Source organism: Astyanax mexicanus, chromosome 6 (assembly GCF_023375975.1).
Source record: "Astyanax mexicanus isolate ESR-SI-001 chromosome 6, AstMex3_surface, whole genome shotgun sequence".
NCBI classification, from domain to species: domain Eukaryota; kingdom Metazoa; phylum Chordata; class Actinopteri; order Characiformes; family Acestrorhamphidae; genus Astyanax; species Astyanax mexicanus.
In genome coordinates, this window is record NC_064413.1 from 8431274 (window position 1) to 8451570 (window position 20297).

Sequence of the window (20297 nt, forward strand, 5' to 3'; positions counted from 1 at the left end):
GAAACAGATCTCAATGTTAACAGGATTTTAATATTTTACCATGTTTTAATCAAAAGTCTAAATAAAATAAAGCAGTCCAAATAAAGTGATGGAAACATTGTAAATGCTATAGACTGCTGAATTGTATTTTTTTGTATTTTTCTCCCCTTCCTGTACCATATTTTCTGTATATTGTAATCGGTAAGCTCTCTGAAATCAGATTAATAAAAAATAAAAACATTAATAAAACAGGTTTGGGGACGCGCTGCTGCTCCCGGCCGCTGGGGGCAGTGCGCACACCGCCGCTCAGCCGCTCGCGCTTCATGGCTGCTGCAGGCGAAAACTGTGTGTAAACACCAGGATTTCTGTTCAAGAAAAGTGTTTTTTAGACTGTAGGGTTAAAATAAAGCTCAGACATCAGTCAGGAATGTTTCTATAGCTCCTAAATAGATTTTCTGTGCGGTAAGTTACAAATAAATCTTACGTTTTAGGAGATAATTCTGGCTTTATGACTGTCTAATGCAGTTAGTATAGAGTGATGTTGCTTTAAGGACTGTAAGTAAACTATAAGAGTTGTATTTACGATTTAATGTGGTTAAAGTTTTAAAATCGTAGCTGTCTTCTTTCTAAAGCAGATTTAAGTGCGAGTGTTTTAAATTACATTACAGCAAGCAGAATTAAAGCTAGATTCTTGTAAGAGTAAGTTATTTCCTTCCACCTTAAATAGTGCGGCAGTTTCGGCTACAGTCTGAATGTAACTACTGAGCCATTTAAGGTGGAACGGAAAAATCGATTAAAAATCAGATTTAGTTAAAGTGTGTTATTTCAGGGGGGGTGGGTGAAAACACTGTCCTCAGAACAGCACTGGGAGATTAATTGAATTCACTTGATTAACTAAATTAATTTGACGAACTAAATTAATTTGATTAATTGAATTACTGTTTTAATGTGGTTTCCAAAATGTAACATCTTTAAACACAGATAAAACCTTCCAGACTTTATGAAAGTATCTAAATTGGCTTCAGGAAACCTGTAAATAACTATTTTTTTCTTAAAATGAATGAATGAATTAATGAATAACTGCCATAGACTTCAAAATTACACATCACTTTTTTCAGACATTTACTATACCAGCCTTTTTATGACAAATATGTAACCTTAATGAAGCAAAAAACAATAACAGTCTCTTCCACTACCAAACTACATCTTAAACACTGTATGTGCCTAAACAGAAACAGGCACAATAATGTAATTTTCAACATTTTAATTTTGTTGACCAAAAACCATCAAAAAGTTGTCATTCACTTTATTCTTTCTTTTATTTCCCTTTTTTGCTACAATTGGACCCATTTACTTCTACCGTCTTACACCTCTCTCATCCAAATGAGATAAGTGAGATAAACCAGCCTGTCTACATTTGCTTATAATTAATTATAATTAACGCCGCTTCCTGTGAGGGCTGGTATATGTAGGCGGGATCACATAGCTCAACAGACCAATCACAGCTGCTGCAGTCTGCGGCAAATGCCACATAGGCTTTGCCATAGTCTAAGGCAAGGGGAACATGGGGTGGTCAAAGGTCTCCAAGGAAGGAAATGTGTTTTTTGTTATGAGACTCATTAGAATAGATTTTAAGATCTGTAGCTCTGCTGTTTCTTACTAGTAAATATTTAATGTCTGTTATCTGAAATGGGAGATTCTATTAGTAAAAACGGCATTAGAAAGGTCTGTAATGCCGCGATTTTGTATTTACAGGATCCTAATGGAGGTGGTGGAGAAACTGATTGCCGTGTCTGTGGACGTCATTCTGGCACTCTCAGCACTAAACGCTGCATTTCACCTGTTTAAGGTAAAACTCCTACAGAAGAATGTATGATAATTAATCACTGACCCAGATTTAGTCCATCAGCCTACGCGTCTTGAATGCATTGTGTGCTACTTTAATTTACAGGAGATGCTAGGTTAACACTGCTAACAAGTAATTTATGTTATATCATTAGTATGTTTTTGTTGAGTTATTTAAAACTACTTTTTCATTATTTCAGAGCTTCCACTTCAATTAGCCTCACTCCTGAATCTCAGGGGTCTTCAATGGTTCTTCTTTAAAGACTCAAAAAACACATGTATATGGTTAAGTAGTTCATTTCTTTCATTCTTCAGATCGGTGGGAAGACCTTTGTAGATGGTTCCATGTTATATATAGCATTAAACAGCTCTATTTCAGTAACATACAGAATCTTTAGGACAGAGGTATTTTAAGTAAAATCTATAAAAAGATACGCTACAGAACATCATAATGCCTAACCTGCATGTTGAATTATCATACAATCACAATACAATATACTTAACACATCTCTACCTCTACCTAACTTATACATCTCTACCTGATGATTAAAAAAAAAAAGCAATTATTGGCAGGTACCGATGTGATTTCTATATCATTGTGCATCCATGCTTAACTAAATCTTCATTTAGATAAAATGTAAAGAGAAAACAATGCTTTAAATGTAAAAATGGGATATTGGTGTGGTGTTATGTGGTGTTCTGCGTGCATCTAGGACTGTGTGATGCAGCCGTCTGCCAATGGTGCTGGCACTAACAGATATGACTAATAGAGAGCATCGCTGCTTGCTAAAGAGGGTGCTGATGCACCTTCTACTGACTTCAGGGAATGATCTCTCTCTCTTTCTCTCTGCAGGATCACAGAGCTCCATCCGTAGGTTTCCTCCTCGTGGCATGTTCCTCTGCGCTGGCAGTTCTTCCTTTATCTGCCCCATCTCTCACAGCTGCCCAGAAGGATCTGGAATGGGCCGCCGAAGCTCTTGGTCCGGTTCTGTCCGCATTCGGGTTCCTGTGGCTCAGCCAGGACTGCTCCACCGCCTTTGTGCTTCTGCTTGGCTCCGCCCTTCTCCCACTGCTTGCTGATTGGCTGTCGGCAGACGGGTTGGTGGTCATGTCGCGCTGCGTGGGGTTATCGGCGCTCTCCTGCTCGCTGACCGTCTGCCTGTTCGCTGGAAATGCCCCCGGAGTGGTGGGCAGTGTGGCCCTCAGCCTGCCTGCTCTAGTGGCCCCCAGGGTCAGAGGTGCTGCCTTGGGCTCGATCACATCCCCACGGGCTGCCGGGGGGCTTCTGCGGTGGCTCCTCAAAGCCACTATGGCTGGAGGCTGCTGGACAACAAAGATGGCTCTGAAGAAATTCCTGCATGATCTGAAAGGCTGGGATTAAAGGGATGCTTTTATATTATCCTCATAAACTTACTTTTAGCTTGGAGCTACGAGGCTGATTTAGTTTACATAATGGCAGCTTATGTACACCAGTTAGCATGATGCTAAAAAAAAAGAAAAAGCTATGGGAGGTGTGCTTGCCTAATTCACTGGCCTGTATGTATTTGATAATGTTTATTCGACCTTAAATGATAACACTGTTACCTTCTATCACTGAAAGCCTAAAATCAGCTTGATCATGTTCTCACAGCTCAACTTTAACCATCCACCAGGGTGGTTTAGGTGAAAGCAGTGCTTCTGTATTTATTAGGTTAAGTTTACATGTTTACACTATTTTTTTTTTTTTTTTTAAGTGTGCCTTCGTCTCTGGCTCCTCCAGCACTCCAGCACCTGTTATGGCCAACATAATAATAATATTTATTAATTAATAGAACAGCTGCCTGCATACAGAAATAATGATGGGTGGAGCAAGACTGCATCTGATTGGCTAACATTTCATGTTTATTTTGTTTTGTGACCTGATGTTTATTGTTTAATCACATTGTTTTAGGAATCTAGTGTTATCGAACGCTGGAGTCATCTTTTCATATATACAGTGGTATGAAAGAGTGTTTGCCCCTTACAGATTTTTGATTTCTAACATTTTTTAGATTATTAAACAAACTTTAATATATATACAAATATAACCAATGATGATTTCATTTATTGAGGGGAAAAAAATATCCATCCATTAGTGAAAAATTAACTATGGTTAATCACACTTTATGGAAAGCTGAGTTCAATTTTTCTACTAGCCACAACCAGGCCTGATTACTAACAGACCTGTAGAATCAAGAAATCCCTTTAATAGAACCTGTCTGACAACATAAAGCAGCTAAAAGATCTCAAATAGCAATGCATTATGTCCCAAACTGAAGAAATTCAAAATCAAATGAGAAAACAAGTCATTGACATCTGGAAAAGATTACAAAGTAATTTCTAGGTCTTTGGGCTTAAAAAAGCAAAATTAAGGTTTTGGAGTGGCCTTAAACACCTTGAACAGGACGTTAATTTGTGAAAACTTTGAATATGGCTGAATTAAAGCACTTTTGTAAAGAAGAATGGACCACAATTCCTCCACATAGATGTGAAAGACTCATTTACTGTTAAAGTTTGTTTGAAAATGGAAAAAATATCAGTATAACAAAAAAAGCAAAAACAAAATAAATCTGTAGGGGGCAAATACTTTTTCATGCCACTGTATATATTCAGTCGGGTACAGTAATAGGCCCCGCCTTGCTTATGTCACATGATTATATATGACAGAGTAGTACAATACATACATATATACAGACGGGGATTCTAGGATCAGAGGTTTAGGGGTGCTGGGCACCCAATGAACCCAACCCAGTAAAGGGGACAGGTGTGTTACTTTCATTATGAATGCAGTGCTGCTGTATTTTGGGATTGTTAAATAATAATAAGTATTATTAACTGCATAAATTCAGTTTATATGTTTACATTTATTTTTGTTGGTGTTTTTAGCGTGCCTTCTTTTCAAGATGCACTTGATATGGGTAAACCTTGCTGTCTGCATATAATCATAGGTTGAGCAAGACCACATCTGATTGGCTAACATTTGATGTTTATTTTGTTTTGTAACCTGATGTTTATTGTTTCGCTACATTGTTTCAAGAATATAGTGTTGTCACTAGTGGGGTCATCATTTCATGTCCAGCTCAGTACTGATATGTCCATAATTTTCAGAAAGTTCTTTTTATTTTTTTATTTATTTAACAACGTGATTATGAATAAACTTTGAATTACATTGTTTACACGTCACTAGAGGTAGGAATCACAGGGCACCTCATGATATGATATTATAATAATGATGATATCACAGTACTGCGATATTCGATTTATATCACAATATATATGACAATTCTCTTTGATTCTTCACAGCATCTGTGATACTGAAGAGGACAAAATATTACTAAATGAACTAATACCAAGAATTATAGATGTATTGGTGTCAGTTTCACAGAATATTCTCTCCCACTCCAGCACATCAATAAATGAATGCTGCCATTAAAAAAATATTTAGGTATCTCAAAATTCATACTTAATTTCAGCAGTGTTTTAAAATATGTTTAAAAGCCACATATTGTGTTAGGGTTGTGCCGATGGAGGATATCATCGTCCATCGTCATTTATGACCTAACATCACATCGATGGATTGTAACCATCGTGATGCCACGCCCACTTTTTTGTTTTTCCAGAAACATGCACATATTTTTGTTACTCGCCCCTTAAAAAATTTACAAAAGAAAATAAAGTATGTAATTTCTATTATTATTAGAAAAATAACAAATGATAATAAACCCAAAATGTTGATAAAAATATAATCTAACGAATTTCAAAACATAGAAACGAAAAACGTTAAAATGGTATTAATATAACATAATATATTATAACAGCTGGATCAAACAGTTTAGCGTCAGTCATAAGGAAAGCGCGCCCGGCATTGTGATTTAAAAAAAAAAAATGTTTTAATAAATAAGGTCCTATCACGTGAAGTAAAATATATGGTATTAAAAGGTATTAAATTCACATAGTTATTGATATTTAATCAAGAGAAATAAGGCAAAATGCGCCGCGCTGCGCTCTCTCTCTCTCTCCCTCCCTCCCTCCCACAGCCTGGAGCTGATTTCAGCGCAAGGCTAAAAATAATATAAAAACTCAGTTTAGTTAAATAAACTAAGATGAGTGAGGACCTGTAAAGTTAATCAAATATTGTCAAATATAAAGGATAGGTTAAGGTTTTGGGGAGCTGTTTCAATTATTTGAAACTGAAACTAACTGAAACTGATATTATTCTGCGCACTATTAGATAGCCTTTGATTGTGTTTTAAATGAGTTTTTATTTTATAAAAACGATATCATCGTCCATCGCGATGTTTCACTGTAAACATTGTCATCTGCCAATTAAGGAGATATCGCCCAACCCTATATTGTCCTCACCCTTCTAGTATCAGGAGCATTGCAGTGTGACAGAGGGAGTCCTAGTGATTGGTAACTGTACAGATACAGCAGATAGAGGTTAGATTTAACCCTTTAAACTCTGTCTGAATGAGTGTGAGTGAACCTGTTCTACAGCACTGCTCTGATTAATGGAGCTGCAGCTTCAGCAGTGATTTACTGCACACTGAATCACCCCCCATCCCCCGCTTCACACTCTGGGCACGTTCCAGTGCCGATACCGTTCCAGTCAGGAAACAGCCAGCGGTCCTCAGGAGGGTTTACACTGCTTTCTGTTCTGCTGCCTCATCGTTGCACACACTGTTCCCTCAGTTCGGACTTTCTGACCCGGTTACAGGATCTTTTTCCATATGCGGTGCTGCTAAATCAGGACCAGGAAGTGCATAGAACAGAGCATACTAGCTAACTAAATGCTAAATGAAGAGTTGTGTGTTTTTGTGCAGCTACCAGCCTCGTCCCACAGTGCTAATGGCATCGCCCAACATCGCTAATGCCGTGTTAGCAATGCCAACGACAGGGCTAATGTTGTTAATGCTGTGTTAGCCAGAGGTGAAAAGTAATGAATTACATTTACTCAAGTTACTGTAATTGAGTAGATTTTATGAGTAATTTGTAAAATTACCTAGTTTTTAAAAATAGGTCATTTTACTTTTACTCAAGTACATTTTGACACAAGTAATTTACTTCGCTACATTGGAAAACTCCCCGTTACTGAGTAAAAAATAAAATGCTGGGGAAAAAAACAATTTTCTGAATTAAAAAAATAATAATTGGCGCGGATTAATTCATGATTTGTTGTAGTTTTTTACATCAAATAATTAAAAGTAACTATGTAACTTTTACACAAAGTACATTTTAAATTGAGTACTTTTTTACTTTTACTCGAGTAGATTTTTAGACGGGTACTTTTACTTTTACTTGAGTAGAATTTTAGCAAAGTAAAGGTACTTTTACTTAATTTCAAATTTTCTGTACTTTTTCCACCTCTGGTGTTAGCAACAGTTTTGCTAACATGGGATTGTCCAATATTGCTAATGTTTTTAGCAATGCTGGAGACAGGGCTCATCCAACAATATTAATGTGAGCAATCTGTTACTTTGTGCACTATAAGGTGCACTTAAAATCCTTTAATTTTCCCAAAAATCGTCAGTGCGCCTTATAATCTGGTGCGCCTTATGTATGAGTTTTACCAGTCAGGTTGTAAGAAGTAGTAAAGTCACTCCGCTGAAATGCAGCCTTATACAGGGTTTTCAGTTTAAGTTTCTTCAGCTCAGAGGCTACAGCGGTATTAGCATTAGCCGCTAACCACGACACTAGCTTATTCACCGTTCAGAGGTGCGTCTATCAGACTGTAGCCTTCATGTTAACTGTGTTAAAACAAGCTACATTGGACAAACCTCTAGCTGATAGCGCCCTGGGTAACTGAACACTCAGAATTCCTCATTGGAGCACTGTTGGGTAGCATTTACTAGCGCTAATCGCTGCTAACCACGGCTAGTGCTCCTACTAACCGTGCTAAAGTATTTGAAATGTAAGCTTGCTGTAAATAAACGAAAGCACTTTACTCACCAAAATAAACAGTTTTCAGGAGAGAAATCTGTATATACCTTATAATCTAACAACACATAAAACAAATGTCATATATATTATTAGAATTATATATTTATACAAATGCAGTGTTATGGAGTGTTGTGATTAATGCTTCAGACTGGCTCTATACGTTGTAGCTGTAAATCATTTGATTATCCAGACCCAGAATTCAGTCAGGTTTATAAATATACCCTCAGCAGCGTCACGTCCAGGAGGCCAGCCTTATTTCTGTGCTCTGCAGCAGGTTTACATAGAAATTAAAGAGAACATCAGAGAGGACAGACCACAGAAACTGCATTATGTCAGCACATGGAGCATAAAACAAGTCACGTCTGGTCATCACTGTAACAGAACATACACCCCTACACACACACAGACACCACACACATTTCTTAGTATGTTGTGTACATTTAAATTATATCCACTGTAAGGTTACACTACTGACCTGTAACACCCTCTATACAGTTACACAACTGACCCACAATACACTCCATACAGTTACACTACTGACCTGTAACACACTCCATACAGTTACACTACTGACCCACAACACACTCCATACAGTTACACTACTGACCACTATTATAGTCTATACAGTTACACTATTGATCCATAACATTCTCTAAACAATTACACTACTGACCACTATTATAGTCTACACATTTACTATACTGACCACTATTATAGTCTATACAGTTACACTACTGACCACTATTATAGTCTATACATTTACACTACTGACCACTATTATAGTCTATACATTTACACTACTGACCACTATTATAGTCTATACAATTACACTACTGACCACTATTATAGTCTATACATTTACAATACTGACCACTATTATAGTCTATACATTTACAATACTGACCACTATTATAGTCTACACATTTACAATACTGACCACTATTATAGTCTATACATTTACAATACTGACCACTATTATAGTCTACACATTTACAATACTGACCACTATTATAGTCTTCTATACAGTTACACTACTGACCACTATTATAGTCTATACATTTACACTACTGACCACTATTATAGTCTATACATTTACACTACTGACCACTATTATAGTCTATACATTTACACTACTGACCACTATTATAGTCTATACATTTACAATACTGACCACTATTATAGTCTTCTATACATTTACACTACTGACCACTATTATAGTCTATACATTTACACTACTGACCACTATTATAGTCTATACATTTACACTACTGACCACTATTATAGTCTACACATTTACAATACTGATCCATAACATTCTCTATACAGTTACACTACTGACCCGCAACACACTCCATACAGTTACTCTACTGACCACTATTATAGTCTATACAGTTACACTACTGACCACTATTATAGTCTATACAGTTACACTACTAATCCATAACATTCTCTATACAGTTACAATACTGACCCGCAACACACTCCATACAGTTACACTACTGACCCATAACACACTCCATACAGTTACACTACTGACCACTATTCTAGTCTATACACTTACACTACTAATCCATAACATTTTCTATACAGTAACACTTCTGACCACTATTATATTCTATACAGTTACACCACTGACCTTTATCACACACTATACTGTTACACTACTAACCTATAACACATTTCATACAGTTACACACTCTATAAAGTTACAGTAATTACCTGTAACATAATTTTGTAACAGTTTCACCACTGACCTGTAACACAATCTATAGTTACATTACAGTCTCTTAACACTCTATACAGTTACACTAATGACCCACAACACACTTTATAGTTACACAAATGACCTATAGTTACACAAATTGCAGTACTGTCCAGTAACACACTCTATAGTTACACCACTGTCCAGTAACACACTCTATACAGTTACACTACTGATCTGTAACACTACTGAACCAAAATATATTTGTTGCAGTTAAACTACTAACCAGTAACACACTCTATACAGTTACACCACTGACCTGTAACACACTCTATACAGTTACACCACTGACTTGTAACACACTCTATACAGTTACACCACTGATCTGTAACACTACTGACCCAAAATATATTTGTTGCAGTTACACTACTGACCTGTAGTAACACACTCTATACAGTTTTACTACTGTCCCGTAACACCTCTCACCATTACACGCATGACATATACCATACCTTACATCACTGACCTAACTGAATAACACCTGTATACTTTGCATTTGTGTACATATATGTGTGTACAATTACACTATGCCATTGGTTTGCTTATATTGCTAACACATATTATGATGACTATACTATATATTTTTTATTGCTTTGTATTGTATATCTGCAGCTAACAGTCCATCACCCCCCACCCCCAAATTTACACACTCCCACACACACAGACACAGACACACACACACCCATCAATCTCTATCAGCCCCATTTAGCTGCGGAGTGCACTGAGCATGCTCACTGCAGATACTGAGAAGGGAGAGGGGGGAGTGAAGGAGACGGGGTCAGAGTGGGAAAGAGAGAAAAAGAGAGAGAGAGAGAGAGACAGAGAGAGAGAGAGAGAGAGAGAGAGAAAGAGATGCTATAACTGCCGTTTGTTGAAGAATCAGGAGTTCTCCATCAGTACCATGTAGCTCTGGACCGTGGATGGATGGATCAGGAGGATGCTGAGAGAGGTGGATTGTGGGTAAGGAGACAGCAGGTGGAGGTATGCAGAAGTCCAAACAAAGGAATGAGAAAACATCTGCATCAATGATCTTCTTTGGAGAGAAAGTCTCTCAGGCTTATCTCCTGGTCCTGGTTCCAGTCAGCGGTTCTTCCCCATGCTCTCACTGAGGAGCTGCTGCTTCCCTGAGGGTCCGGAGAGCAGCTGGAGGAGGGGGTCTCTGCTGCAGGAGGAGATAAACTGAGCTGAATGGAGGTAAATAGAGGTGGAGGGTTGGATGCTGTCTGCTTGTTCTGCAGCAGATGTGGATGTGCTTGCTTGTTAATAGGCTTAGAATTCTGTATGTGTGTGTGTGTGTGTGTGTGTGTGCTGCAGTGTGAGATGCTCTGACAGTGCTGGGGTTCAGTGACACCTTGGGGGGGAAATGTATGCCTTCTACTCTCTGCTGGTCTACATCTTCTACACCGTCTTCAAAAAGGAGGAGGAGGAGGAGGCTTTAGAGGGGGCATGTGGAGGATCCTCAGAGGTACGTCTGGACCAGACACACACACACATATATATGCACACATATACACACAAATACATATTAACATACCCTGTGTGTCTTATAAATATGTAGGTGTCAGTATGAAATCCTAATATGTCCCACAAATGGATTTTACAGTAGAGTACAATATGTAGTTTGTCCTATATGCATTATACATTTAAGAACATATATTGTTTATGTATGTACATATATGTAATAATAACATACCCCAGTTTACATATACATGTAGGTATCTTCATAATTATAAAATGTTTTAAATGGATTATGTGTATGTATTGACATAAGAATATGTACCGTAATAAGAATATGTCCAAATAATATGTACTTTGTTTGTTATATATAGTAGTAGTAGTACACATATATAGTACTACTAATAATGTCCTATACAATATGTTTGTAATATCAAACTACATGCAATTATAATAGTATTAATAAATGAATAAAAATAATTATGTATTATATGTAGATACAAACATGTAGTAAGTATATGCCCTATAGGTATCTATAAAATATTAATATGTGTTATGTGCTTTATATGTTTTATGTATGTATTTACAATATGTATATAGTTAAATGTTATAAAAAATATGTCTTATAATAATATGTATGTAAGTACACATATACAGTACGAATAATAAAGATTTATATGTATATATGTAACTACACATATGCAGTACTACTAATAATATGTCCTACATGCATTATACATGTTCCCATACAAATAATACAACTAATAACACAGAAATTATATGAACCGTGTAATATTATTATTATTATGTTAAAGGAAATTCTGTTTTATATGTATTTTATATGTCTGAGGGATTATATGCCATAATATGCCCCTTATGTATTATATGTATGTAGTGACATATAATAATAATGGCATACAATAATATGTATTGTTTGTATTATATATGTAACTAAGTACACATATACAGTGCTAAGAATATCTCCGACATGTATTATATATGTACCCATACAAATAATACAACTAATAGCACATACAAATAATAACCAGTATAATATTATTATTACTATTTAATATAAAAATATGTGTGATGTTATTTTTATATATTTTATGTGTGATTATATGCAATAATTTCCCCCTTATGTATTATATGTATGTAGTGACATGTAATAATAATGTCTTACAATATTATGTATTGTATGTGATATATATGTACGTACACATATACAGTACTAATAATAATATGGAATATGTCCTATGGCTTTTTCATATTATACTGTATATGTAATTATGTAAATATCTAAATAATAATAATAATAATAATTTGTTCTTTTGTATGCATGTTAGTGAGTATTGGTTGTAATATATCCCATATGCTTTATATATCTGTGTATATATGTATTTATTCACCTATAACTGTATAAATATAGTGAATTAAACTATAGCCGTTTACTCTGTGAATGGTTTTCATTATAAAGTGTTTCTAATGAAGCGTTTACAGGGTGAATCAGGTGGTACAGTGGTGTCGGAGTCAAAGCATCACATTCTTCTCACGTCTGCTCCCCCACTGTATCCAGCAGGAGCCTGGCCATGTTTCTATGGAAACAGGGAGCAGAAGGAGAGGTGGCCCCGCCCCCAGGTTGGGAAAAAGGGGGAGTGGCAGACTCAGCGACTCCAGTGAGTGTTTTTTTTTTTTTTAACAGTGTTCACTTTTTTTTAATAATGATATAAAGGACTGGTGCATGATGTATAGCAATAATTCATATTCATATTCATAATCACCACACTGATACTTATACTGTTATTGAATGGTTTCAGTCATGTGAATTTTTTGGTGTGCCCACCATATTTGGAAACTAACTTTTGGCTTTGGTAAAGGTCAAAGGTGAAAGATGGCTAAAATTATCAACTTACTGTAGAATAAAAACACTGGCTCCTAGATAAAGTCTATAAAGTCGATGTTTATAAATATCTTGTGTTTGTAGATATATCTTAAATGATCATTTTGACTCTTTATAGTTTTCATGTGTTTTTCATGATAATTCTGTTTTTCTCTGGTGATTATATTATATGAGCTTACTGAAAATACAACAAAAATCAAAGGAATTACCTAACCTAATCTATGTAACCACCAGATTAGCACCCATTCCACCAGTAGGGAATTTACAAATAAAACTTTTAAATCCAAAAACATGAGGGGACTTGTGATTGAAGCTGTAATCTTGGTGAAAGCTAGATTTTGATTCTGATTGAAGTTTTATACTGATAGAACTGGCACTAATGTGTTTGGTGAGTTGTAAAGTTACAATATGCAAATCATCTAGAAGGAATTCTAGCCAACCAAGGGAAGCCCTCTGCAAAAAACACATTCCCCGAAAGCTGAAAAGTGGCATTTGAAGGCTGAAAGTTGAATTGAATAAGCTTTTTACTGAAGCATAGAGGTTAGCAATGTAGCTAAGCTATGCTAAGCTAACATTCTAGAAGGGATTCTAGTTGACCAACCTAAGCTATCCATTCAGAAATGTGCACAGGCTGTGTATTATGATGTCATGTAAAACCCTAGAATATAAATATTATAAATGTGTCCAGTGGTCCAGGGGGCTAAGTGCTGCCACCATGATCAGGAGATCGCCGGTTCGAATCCTGTTCATGTAGCTTGCCATCAGCTACCGGAGCCCTGAGAGAGCACAATTGGCTTTGCTCTCTCTGGGTGGGTAGATGGCGCTCTCTACCCACATTAGTCGGAGGAGGCATGTGCTAGTCTTTACCCTACTGGTGTTAAGGCATCACTAGTGATAAGGAGGCCTTATGAATGGGTTGTAAATTGGGGAGAAAATGAAAAAAAATAGAAATAAAATTTTAAAAATGTTTGTGTTTTCTTTGACAGGCAGCAGCAGTGACAGCGAGGGTCTGTCTCTCAGTGATGAAGATGAGGACGATATTGACGAAGGTCAAGCGACCCCTGCTAAAACACCGCTGGGGGCTTTCCTGTCCTTCAAACAGGAAACGGAGAAGAGGAGAGCTTCCACTGTCCACACAGAGCTGGTGGAGAAGGTAAATAGACTTTCAGCACCTGTGTAACAAGACTTATGCTATCAAGCTAACAAAGAATTAAAGCTAATGAGAGCTGTGTGTTTTTATGAAGCTTCCAGCCTTGTCCCACATTAAAACCGGCATCGTCTAATGTCGCTAATGCCATGTTAGCATTGCTGGTGACTGAATCCATGCCAGTGACTGATCTTAGCCGGCATCCGTCGCTGTACCTGTGGCCATAGCTAGCCTACAACCACTCCCACTAAAGGTTCTCTAGCTTTAGGTACAGTTAGCTAATCATGCTGAGAGAAACAGTTTGGGCTGTATGAATGAGTGAAATCCGTTCAGAATGATGTTAATTAACATGGCAACATGCAAGTTAAGTCCGTAATGTGGACACGTGATGGAGCTCACGTACGTGTGAGCCCCAGAGCTGTGTGATCATAACATTCTAACATTTGCAACTTTTATTTAAATCACAGTTTGATTTGTTAATTTGCTATATTGTGATTATCACACCATAGCTTTATATAAAATAAAAATAGCATTAAAAAAAAAATTAAAAAGCCAACTTCACAGACAATTTTCTTGAGCACGACCCGACCCAGCCAGAGGAAAGTGTTGATAAATATCGGCCCGACCTGCTCCAAGTTCGGGTCGGTCCTCGGTCGTGTTCAGGCAGAGAATCTAAGCTCTACAATCATCCTACAGTTCTGAATCTCTATGCATCTAACAACAGGGAGAGAAAAACATCTGTGATGTAAAGCCAAATTATTAAACTTTAAAACTTGCTTATAATTGTGGCACACACACCGCATCAATACACACAGGTGCTTCATGACTCCCAGTACTCTTCAATTCCTCAGTGTGCCACAGCGCCTCACACAGCATTCTCACAGTACTACATTAAATTAAATCAAAGCCATATGGAGACCCAGAAAGCCACAGCTGCAGATCACAAATGTACACAAAAAACATTGCATGGCTGCTTACATGGTTCTGTACCATGTTTCTTTATGAGAGTTACAGGCTTTATTGTTGTTCTGTAGGTGTCTGAATCTCCGCTGGTGTCAGTGATGTCCCACCTTCTGAGCTTCCTAGAACAGTACTCCCACCTGCAGCAGCTGCAACAGCAAGCCGAGCAGTACCGCGTGCAGCTGCGCCGGCACCGTGCTCAGCACCGCCGCAAAATGAAGGCCCTGCGCTCGTCCTACCGCCAGCGGCTTCGAGACAAGAACAGCCTCATCAGCAGTTTGGAGGAGGCCATCGGTCAGGTGCAGTCACCTTCTCCTGACAGCGAGGGTGAGTACGACTGTGACACTGAGTTCACCCCCAGCTGGGTGTTACACGATTTACACTGCAGTTTCAGGGATTCTGTAGGCAGAAAAGAGACAAGGTTATAGAGGTTATATAGCATAAAGTGTAAAAACTCTAAGCGTCAACCCTGGACTTTGCAGGACTTTGCAGGATGAATTTGTGAATGGAGAACAGGGCTGTTAAATTTGGTGTCTTGGTACAATTCTCTTATACTAGCCACTGGATATTCAACATGGCATCTCATGGCAAAGAACTCTCTGAGATATAAGAACCCACAAAGATGGTCTAGGCTATAAGAAGATTGCTAACACCATAAAACTAAGATACAGCATGCTAGCCAAGGATATACATTGTTATATATCCACTCAGAACTGGCCTCGTTGCCAGTATTGCTGCAGAGGTTGAATAAGTGGAAGGACAGAGCCTGCAGTGTACAGACTATCCGCCACAAACATCAACTTAAACAGCACTTTTGCGGACTCTGCAGGCAGAAAAGGGGCGGAGCTATATTGTATAAAATATTTGGAGTGGAGCAGCTGTCAGGATTAGTTTCTCAGGGGGACGTCTTTGAAAAATATTTGACACTTCTACTCAGTAATAAAACTCTTGCAGCAGGACTGCAATTGAAAAAACAGGAGGACCAGTGAGTTTTTTGGCTTTCTCAGTCACGACATCACGTTCAGTAGCTCCTCCATTTCCACTCGCTGTTGTGTTTATGTAGATCTCCATGGAAACATATGCCCAAATTGTAATTACCGTATGTGGAAGTGGACAAATAGCATAAAATGTAATAAAATTACCAAAGGACCACGGAGTTCAGTGAAAAACAGAAGATAATTCAGCCAGTTATTTTCTCAGAGGACGTCTGAGAAAAACACATACATAATCATTCCAGATGGGAATAAAATGACATAGGACCCCCATAAAAGAGAAAATTACCCCGGACCCCTTGAAAAAATAATCCCGTCTGGATAGGGCTTAAGCATCAGCCCTGTCATCAAGATGTAAGTGTTTGGTTCCATCTGGTTTGCTTTTATTATTTGTAAATCTGACCACACGCCATGCCACTAACAAACGTTGGGTACTTTGCCTCAGCCAAAAGTATGTGGATGCTTGCTTCTCTAGTATCTTCTTAAAATCTATTAATCATGAGTTTTCCCCTTTTGCTTCAGTAACAGCAACATCTCTACTCTTCTGTTGAAACTTTGCTGTAATAAGTATTGAATTACGTTTACAGCCTCACAAAATGTGATGGATGATCGGTTCTGCCACTCTAGAAAAACCCACATCCCAACGCTGAGGAGCTTTATATCCTTATAATTGACTTTAGGATAATGTGGCATCCCATTCTATTGGTTAGTGTAATTCAACTGGCCTCATTTAAGGGACTGTCCACATATTTTTTAACATCTTACACCCATTTTATCACATGCAGACCTTTTTTCAGTTTGGAAAAGTGTGTTAGAGCAGGAGAAACTCCAAACCTTGCAGTTCTGCAGCATCCCAACCAGCCTTAATCTTTTTTGTCTGAAGCTCAGCCAGTTTTCAGTTGTGAAAGTGCAGTTCTCAGCTACAGAGAAGAGCTGTGTGTTCTGAAGGACTGCAGTGTACACCCCATCCCTCAGAGGACAGTCAGGCTGAGTCAGGTTGCACCTCTCAGATAAATGGAACAGATTCTAGGCTTGTTTGGGGAGGAGCTTATTACCACTGGTTTGTTTTCACACACAAACTGATTGTTTACTTCCAAGTATCACTTTTATATGGTAGGATTACTAAAGCTCTGACATTTTACTGCTTTTTTAGCACTATTTGGTCTTGTTAAAATGGACTCTTGATGTGGTTCATTTCACCAGGTTTGAAAACAGTAATCGCACTTGGGTGCAGCCAAAAACAACCATAACGAGATCCGTGAGAGTAGTTTGTTCTCGGTTCAGTCCCAAACAAACTCAGTAGTAGTTTGTTTGTAGTAAAAACCTGATCTGCCATTGATCCAACCCATCAAATATACTTTTAATGTTTTCCATGTTCAGTGTAAAAGCAGCTTCACACTCCTCAGATAAACATGCTGGTCTGGAAAACAGAACCCTCCTGTGTTTGGGTTTTTGCCTGTGTGAAAACAAACCAAACCAAGGGGCTCCAATCTCCTATCACAGTGCACTTTATTTGGATATACTAAAGGGAAGGGAAGTAATGTGATAAGTTGAAGCAGTCATGTTACAAAATGAATCAATCATGTAACCCTACATTCGACAAAGGGAGTGGATAGCTCACAAAGCCTCTCCTTTCTTTTTTTATACAGTTGAAGAGATCAGATTGTGGTTAGGGGTCAAAAGCACTAAGAGTATAGCGAATATTAAATGTGAGGATGTTGTTACATCTACATTGCTTGGTTTGGACATTTAGACTTTTCAGTTTTAGTTTAAATCAAAACAGCAGGTGTAAAAGTTGCCATAAATCATTGGATCTGACTAAAAGATGTGGTCTCAGTCTGGACTAACCATTGAACCATTGTTTGGTTTTGTCTGCAGTGTTAAAACACTCTTACTTTTGTAGATGACTCAGACTTTCAAACCAAGTACAGGAGGATGAGACAGGGTATTGTCACTCATTAAGCAATAAAAAAAGAAAAAAGTAGCAGTGCATCACACAGCAATATGAGTACAATTTATTTCTTCTGGTGATTTCTGTATCTACTGTAACTGTAGATTAATCCTATATTTAATCAAGTCAAGTATAGGAAGACTCTGTCTATAAAGGTGATGATTTCAAGATGTAGGAAAACTCTTTACATTTTGCAGTGTGAAACCGAAACTTACTGAACCAAATATTCACAATGTAGCACATCGACCCTATTTCAGACATTGGTTTAGATCAGGGGTCGGCAATTAATTTTGGCCGCAGGCTAGATATTTTCCAAGCCATTACTTGGCGGGCCACAAAAAAAATGGAAAATGAAGTGTAATGGGATGGAGTGCTGCTGCAGACTAGTAGCTCTCCAGCCCAGAGGGTTGCTGAACCCAACTGCAGAACAGTTGACTTCAAAGCAGGTAAACCCAAGAAGAAAGAAAAACATAAATAAATAAACACACCGCTCCTCAAGCGGGATCAAACCCATGGCGTCAGGGTCGCGGTCTAATACACTACCACTGCCCAGTCTAGAGATTTGGGACATGGCCAGGAAAAAACGCCCTTATAAGAAGATAGGGAGCCCGAAAACGGGCGGAAAAATGAGAACTAGCTGAAACTAAAGTCACGCCGAGCGCGACAGAGAGACAGGGGAGGCATGTAAACTAAAGTTCGCCAGAGAAGCATTTTATTTTTTTCATTATCGATCATTATAGTTTAAACAACCTCATTGGCCAGATTTTAGGAAGTTTCATGCCTGCGGGTCGCCTATTGCCAAACCCTGGTTCAGACTTTCAGGTGTGAAACCAACCTAAGACACTCTCTTACTGGAGAACAAGTAAATGCCAGGCCTGTTTGTATGAGGTTCTTGCTGAAATGCGTCCTTATCTCTATCTGCTGTATCTGTAGCATATGGTTGATGATCAGAGATCCTGCAGATAGTGATTAGTGATGTAACAAATCTGAAGTACTTCTTTAAGCCAGACTGGTCAGGAAACCGGCAGATAAGTGATGAGACACGGAACAGCTTTTTTTTTTTACCACAGCTAATCATGTTAGCCCAGCAGATGGTAGTGACCACAAAGCTGTGCTGGTTCTGCTTGTGTCTGTTTTCCATCACACCAGCAGATTAATCAGTGTTGCAATGAATGCATGCTCTGGGCTCTGCTTCTCCTGAGAGGCTTAAAACTCCAGCTCATCTTCTGGAACTGCTGCTAACACTGCAGCACAACATGCTTGCAGGAGAACATTAAATACTAATTCTGTTACACGCGCTGGCTAGCATTGAACATGCTGAATACCAGCAATCAGGAAACGGGAGGACCAGTTCATCCACCCGAAGAGGGAAAGAGGGCACTGAGGCCTTCTAATGATTGAGCCACAGTTGAAAAACCAACATAAACCAGCGACTGCTGGTAGCTAGTTTTGTGATGGATGATATGGCCAAAATTAGTATCACCAATTTTTTCTAAATATAGATACAATATGGTTATGCTGTACATGATCAAACACTGGCACTGCCAGGCTACAGTAGTCTATAGTGCCCTATATTCTGCCCTTTGTGCTCAGCTTGAATGCAGTAAACTGACAGCCGCTCCCTGTAATGAACATCAGACAGTAACAGATGCTGTAAAAACTGTAAATCTCTGACAACACTAGACCAGTTTATTATTAGTTTGATACTCCTTTATTTACCTAACAATTCTAAAGAATTTATAGAAGATGCCCACATAGAAGTTTTTTTTCAGGAGATTCTAGTCTACTCAAATATGTTTTAGTCTATGTTTACATTACAAGCCACATTGTTTAAATCAGATTTTTTGCTTGGGTCAGATTTGGCTGTGTTGATGGTTCACATTCACAAATGTAAGTGATCTGTATCTGTGTGTAATGTGAACGAATCTGTTTCTGAAACCCTTCACATGCGCACACTGATACGTGTTTAAACATTGCCTTCTTCACAACAACAAAAAAACGTCGTCTCTTAAATATTTAAGAGACGACTCGTAGCTTTATAAAGGGAAATAGATGCGTTAGCAGCTCATATGTGGAGCATCTTTTGCTGGAGTGGAGAGTAAACAGCTGGTCTGAAGTAAATGCTCAGGTCGAAGAGGAGAAAAAAGGACAGGTGGTTTGCTTTTGCTGTTTTTGTAGCTATAGCTGCACAGCTGCACCAAGAGATGCAGTGTGGGTACGAGAGAGAAGCATGTAGCGCATGCGTAAAATCAAAGCATGAATTCTGATTTGACCATTTTACATTCATGTCGCATGTCCATGGATCAGATACAGATTTGATTAAAGACCATATGAAAGTGACTCAAATC

The 20297-nt window shown here is 38.1% G+C and overlaps 2 protein-coding genes across 5 annotated transcripts in view; both read left to right on the top strand.

Annotated features, from left to right (window-relative positions):
- Positions 1–269: 269 nt before the first annotated feature.
- On the top strand, positions 270–5203 carry LOC103038511 (uncharacterized). Its single transcript, XM_007256500.4, has 3 exons — positions 270–441; positions 1735–1828; positions 2678–5203. Exons 2-3 carry the CDS (start codon positions 1742–1744, stop codon positions 3203–3205), a joined length of 615 nt encoding a protein of 204 aa, XP_007256562.1. The 5' UTR covers positions 270–441; positions 1735–1741; the 3' UTR covers positions 3206–5203.
- A 5104-nt stretch (positions 5204–10307) lies between these two features.
- The window catches only part of si:ch211-257p13.3 (kinesin-like protein KIFC3), a 38067-nt gene continuing 28077 nt past the window's right edge, over positions 10308–20297 (top strand). For 3 of the 4 annotated variants that reach the window (XR_007439596.1, XM_022674344.2, XM_022674347.2), the window contains exons 1-5: positions 10308–10738; positions 10859–11009; positions 12576–12675; positions 13886–14052; positions 15081–15333. Coding sequence is in view for 3 of the 4 variants with exons in the window: in XM_022674344.2 (XP_022530065.1) it covers positions 10908–11009; positions 12576–12675; positions 13886–14052; positions 15081–15333 (622 nt within the window). In the remaining variant the exon portion in view is untranslated. The remainder of the gene's footprint in view (positions 10739–10858; positions 11010–12575; positions 12676–13885; positions 14053–15080; positions 15334–20297) is intronic. The other variant, XM_022674346.2, reaches the window with a different exon arrangement.

Coding starts and splice junctions, on each gene's coding strand:
- LOC103038511 (XM_007256500.4), top strand. CDS start 1,742: ATGGAGGTGGTGGAGAAACTGATTGCCGTGTCTGTGGACGTCATTCTG. Junction 1,829..2,677: donor CTGCATTTCACCTGTTTAAG/GTAAAACTCCTA, acceptor TTCTCTCTGCAG/GATCACAGAGCTCCATCCGT.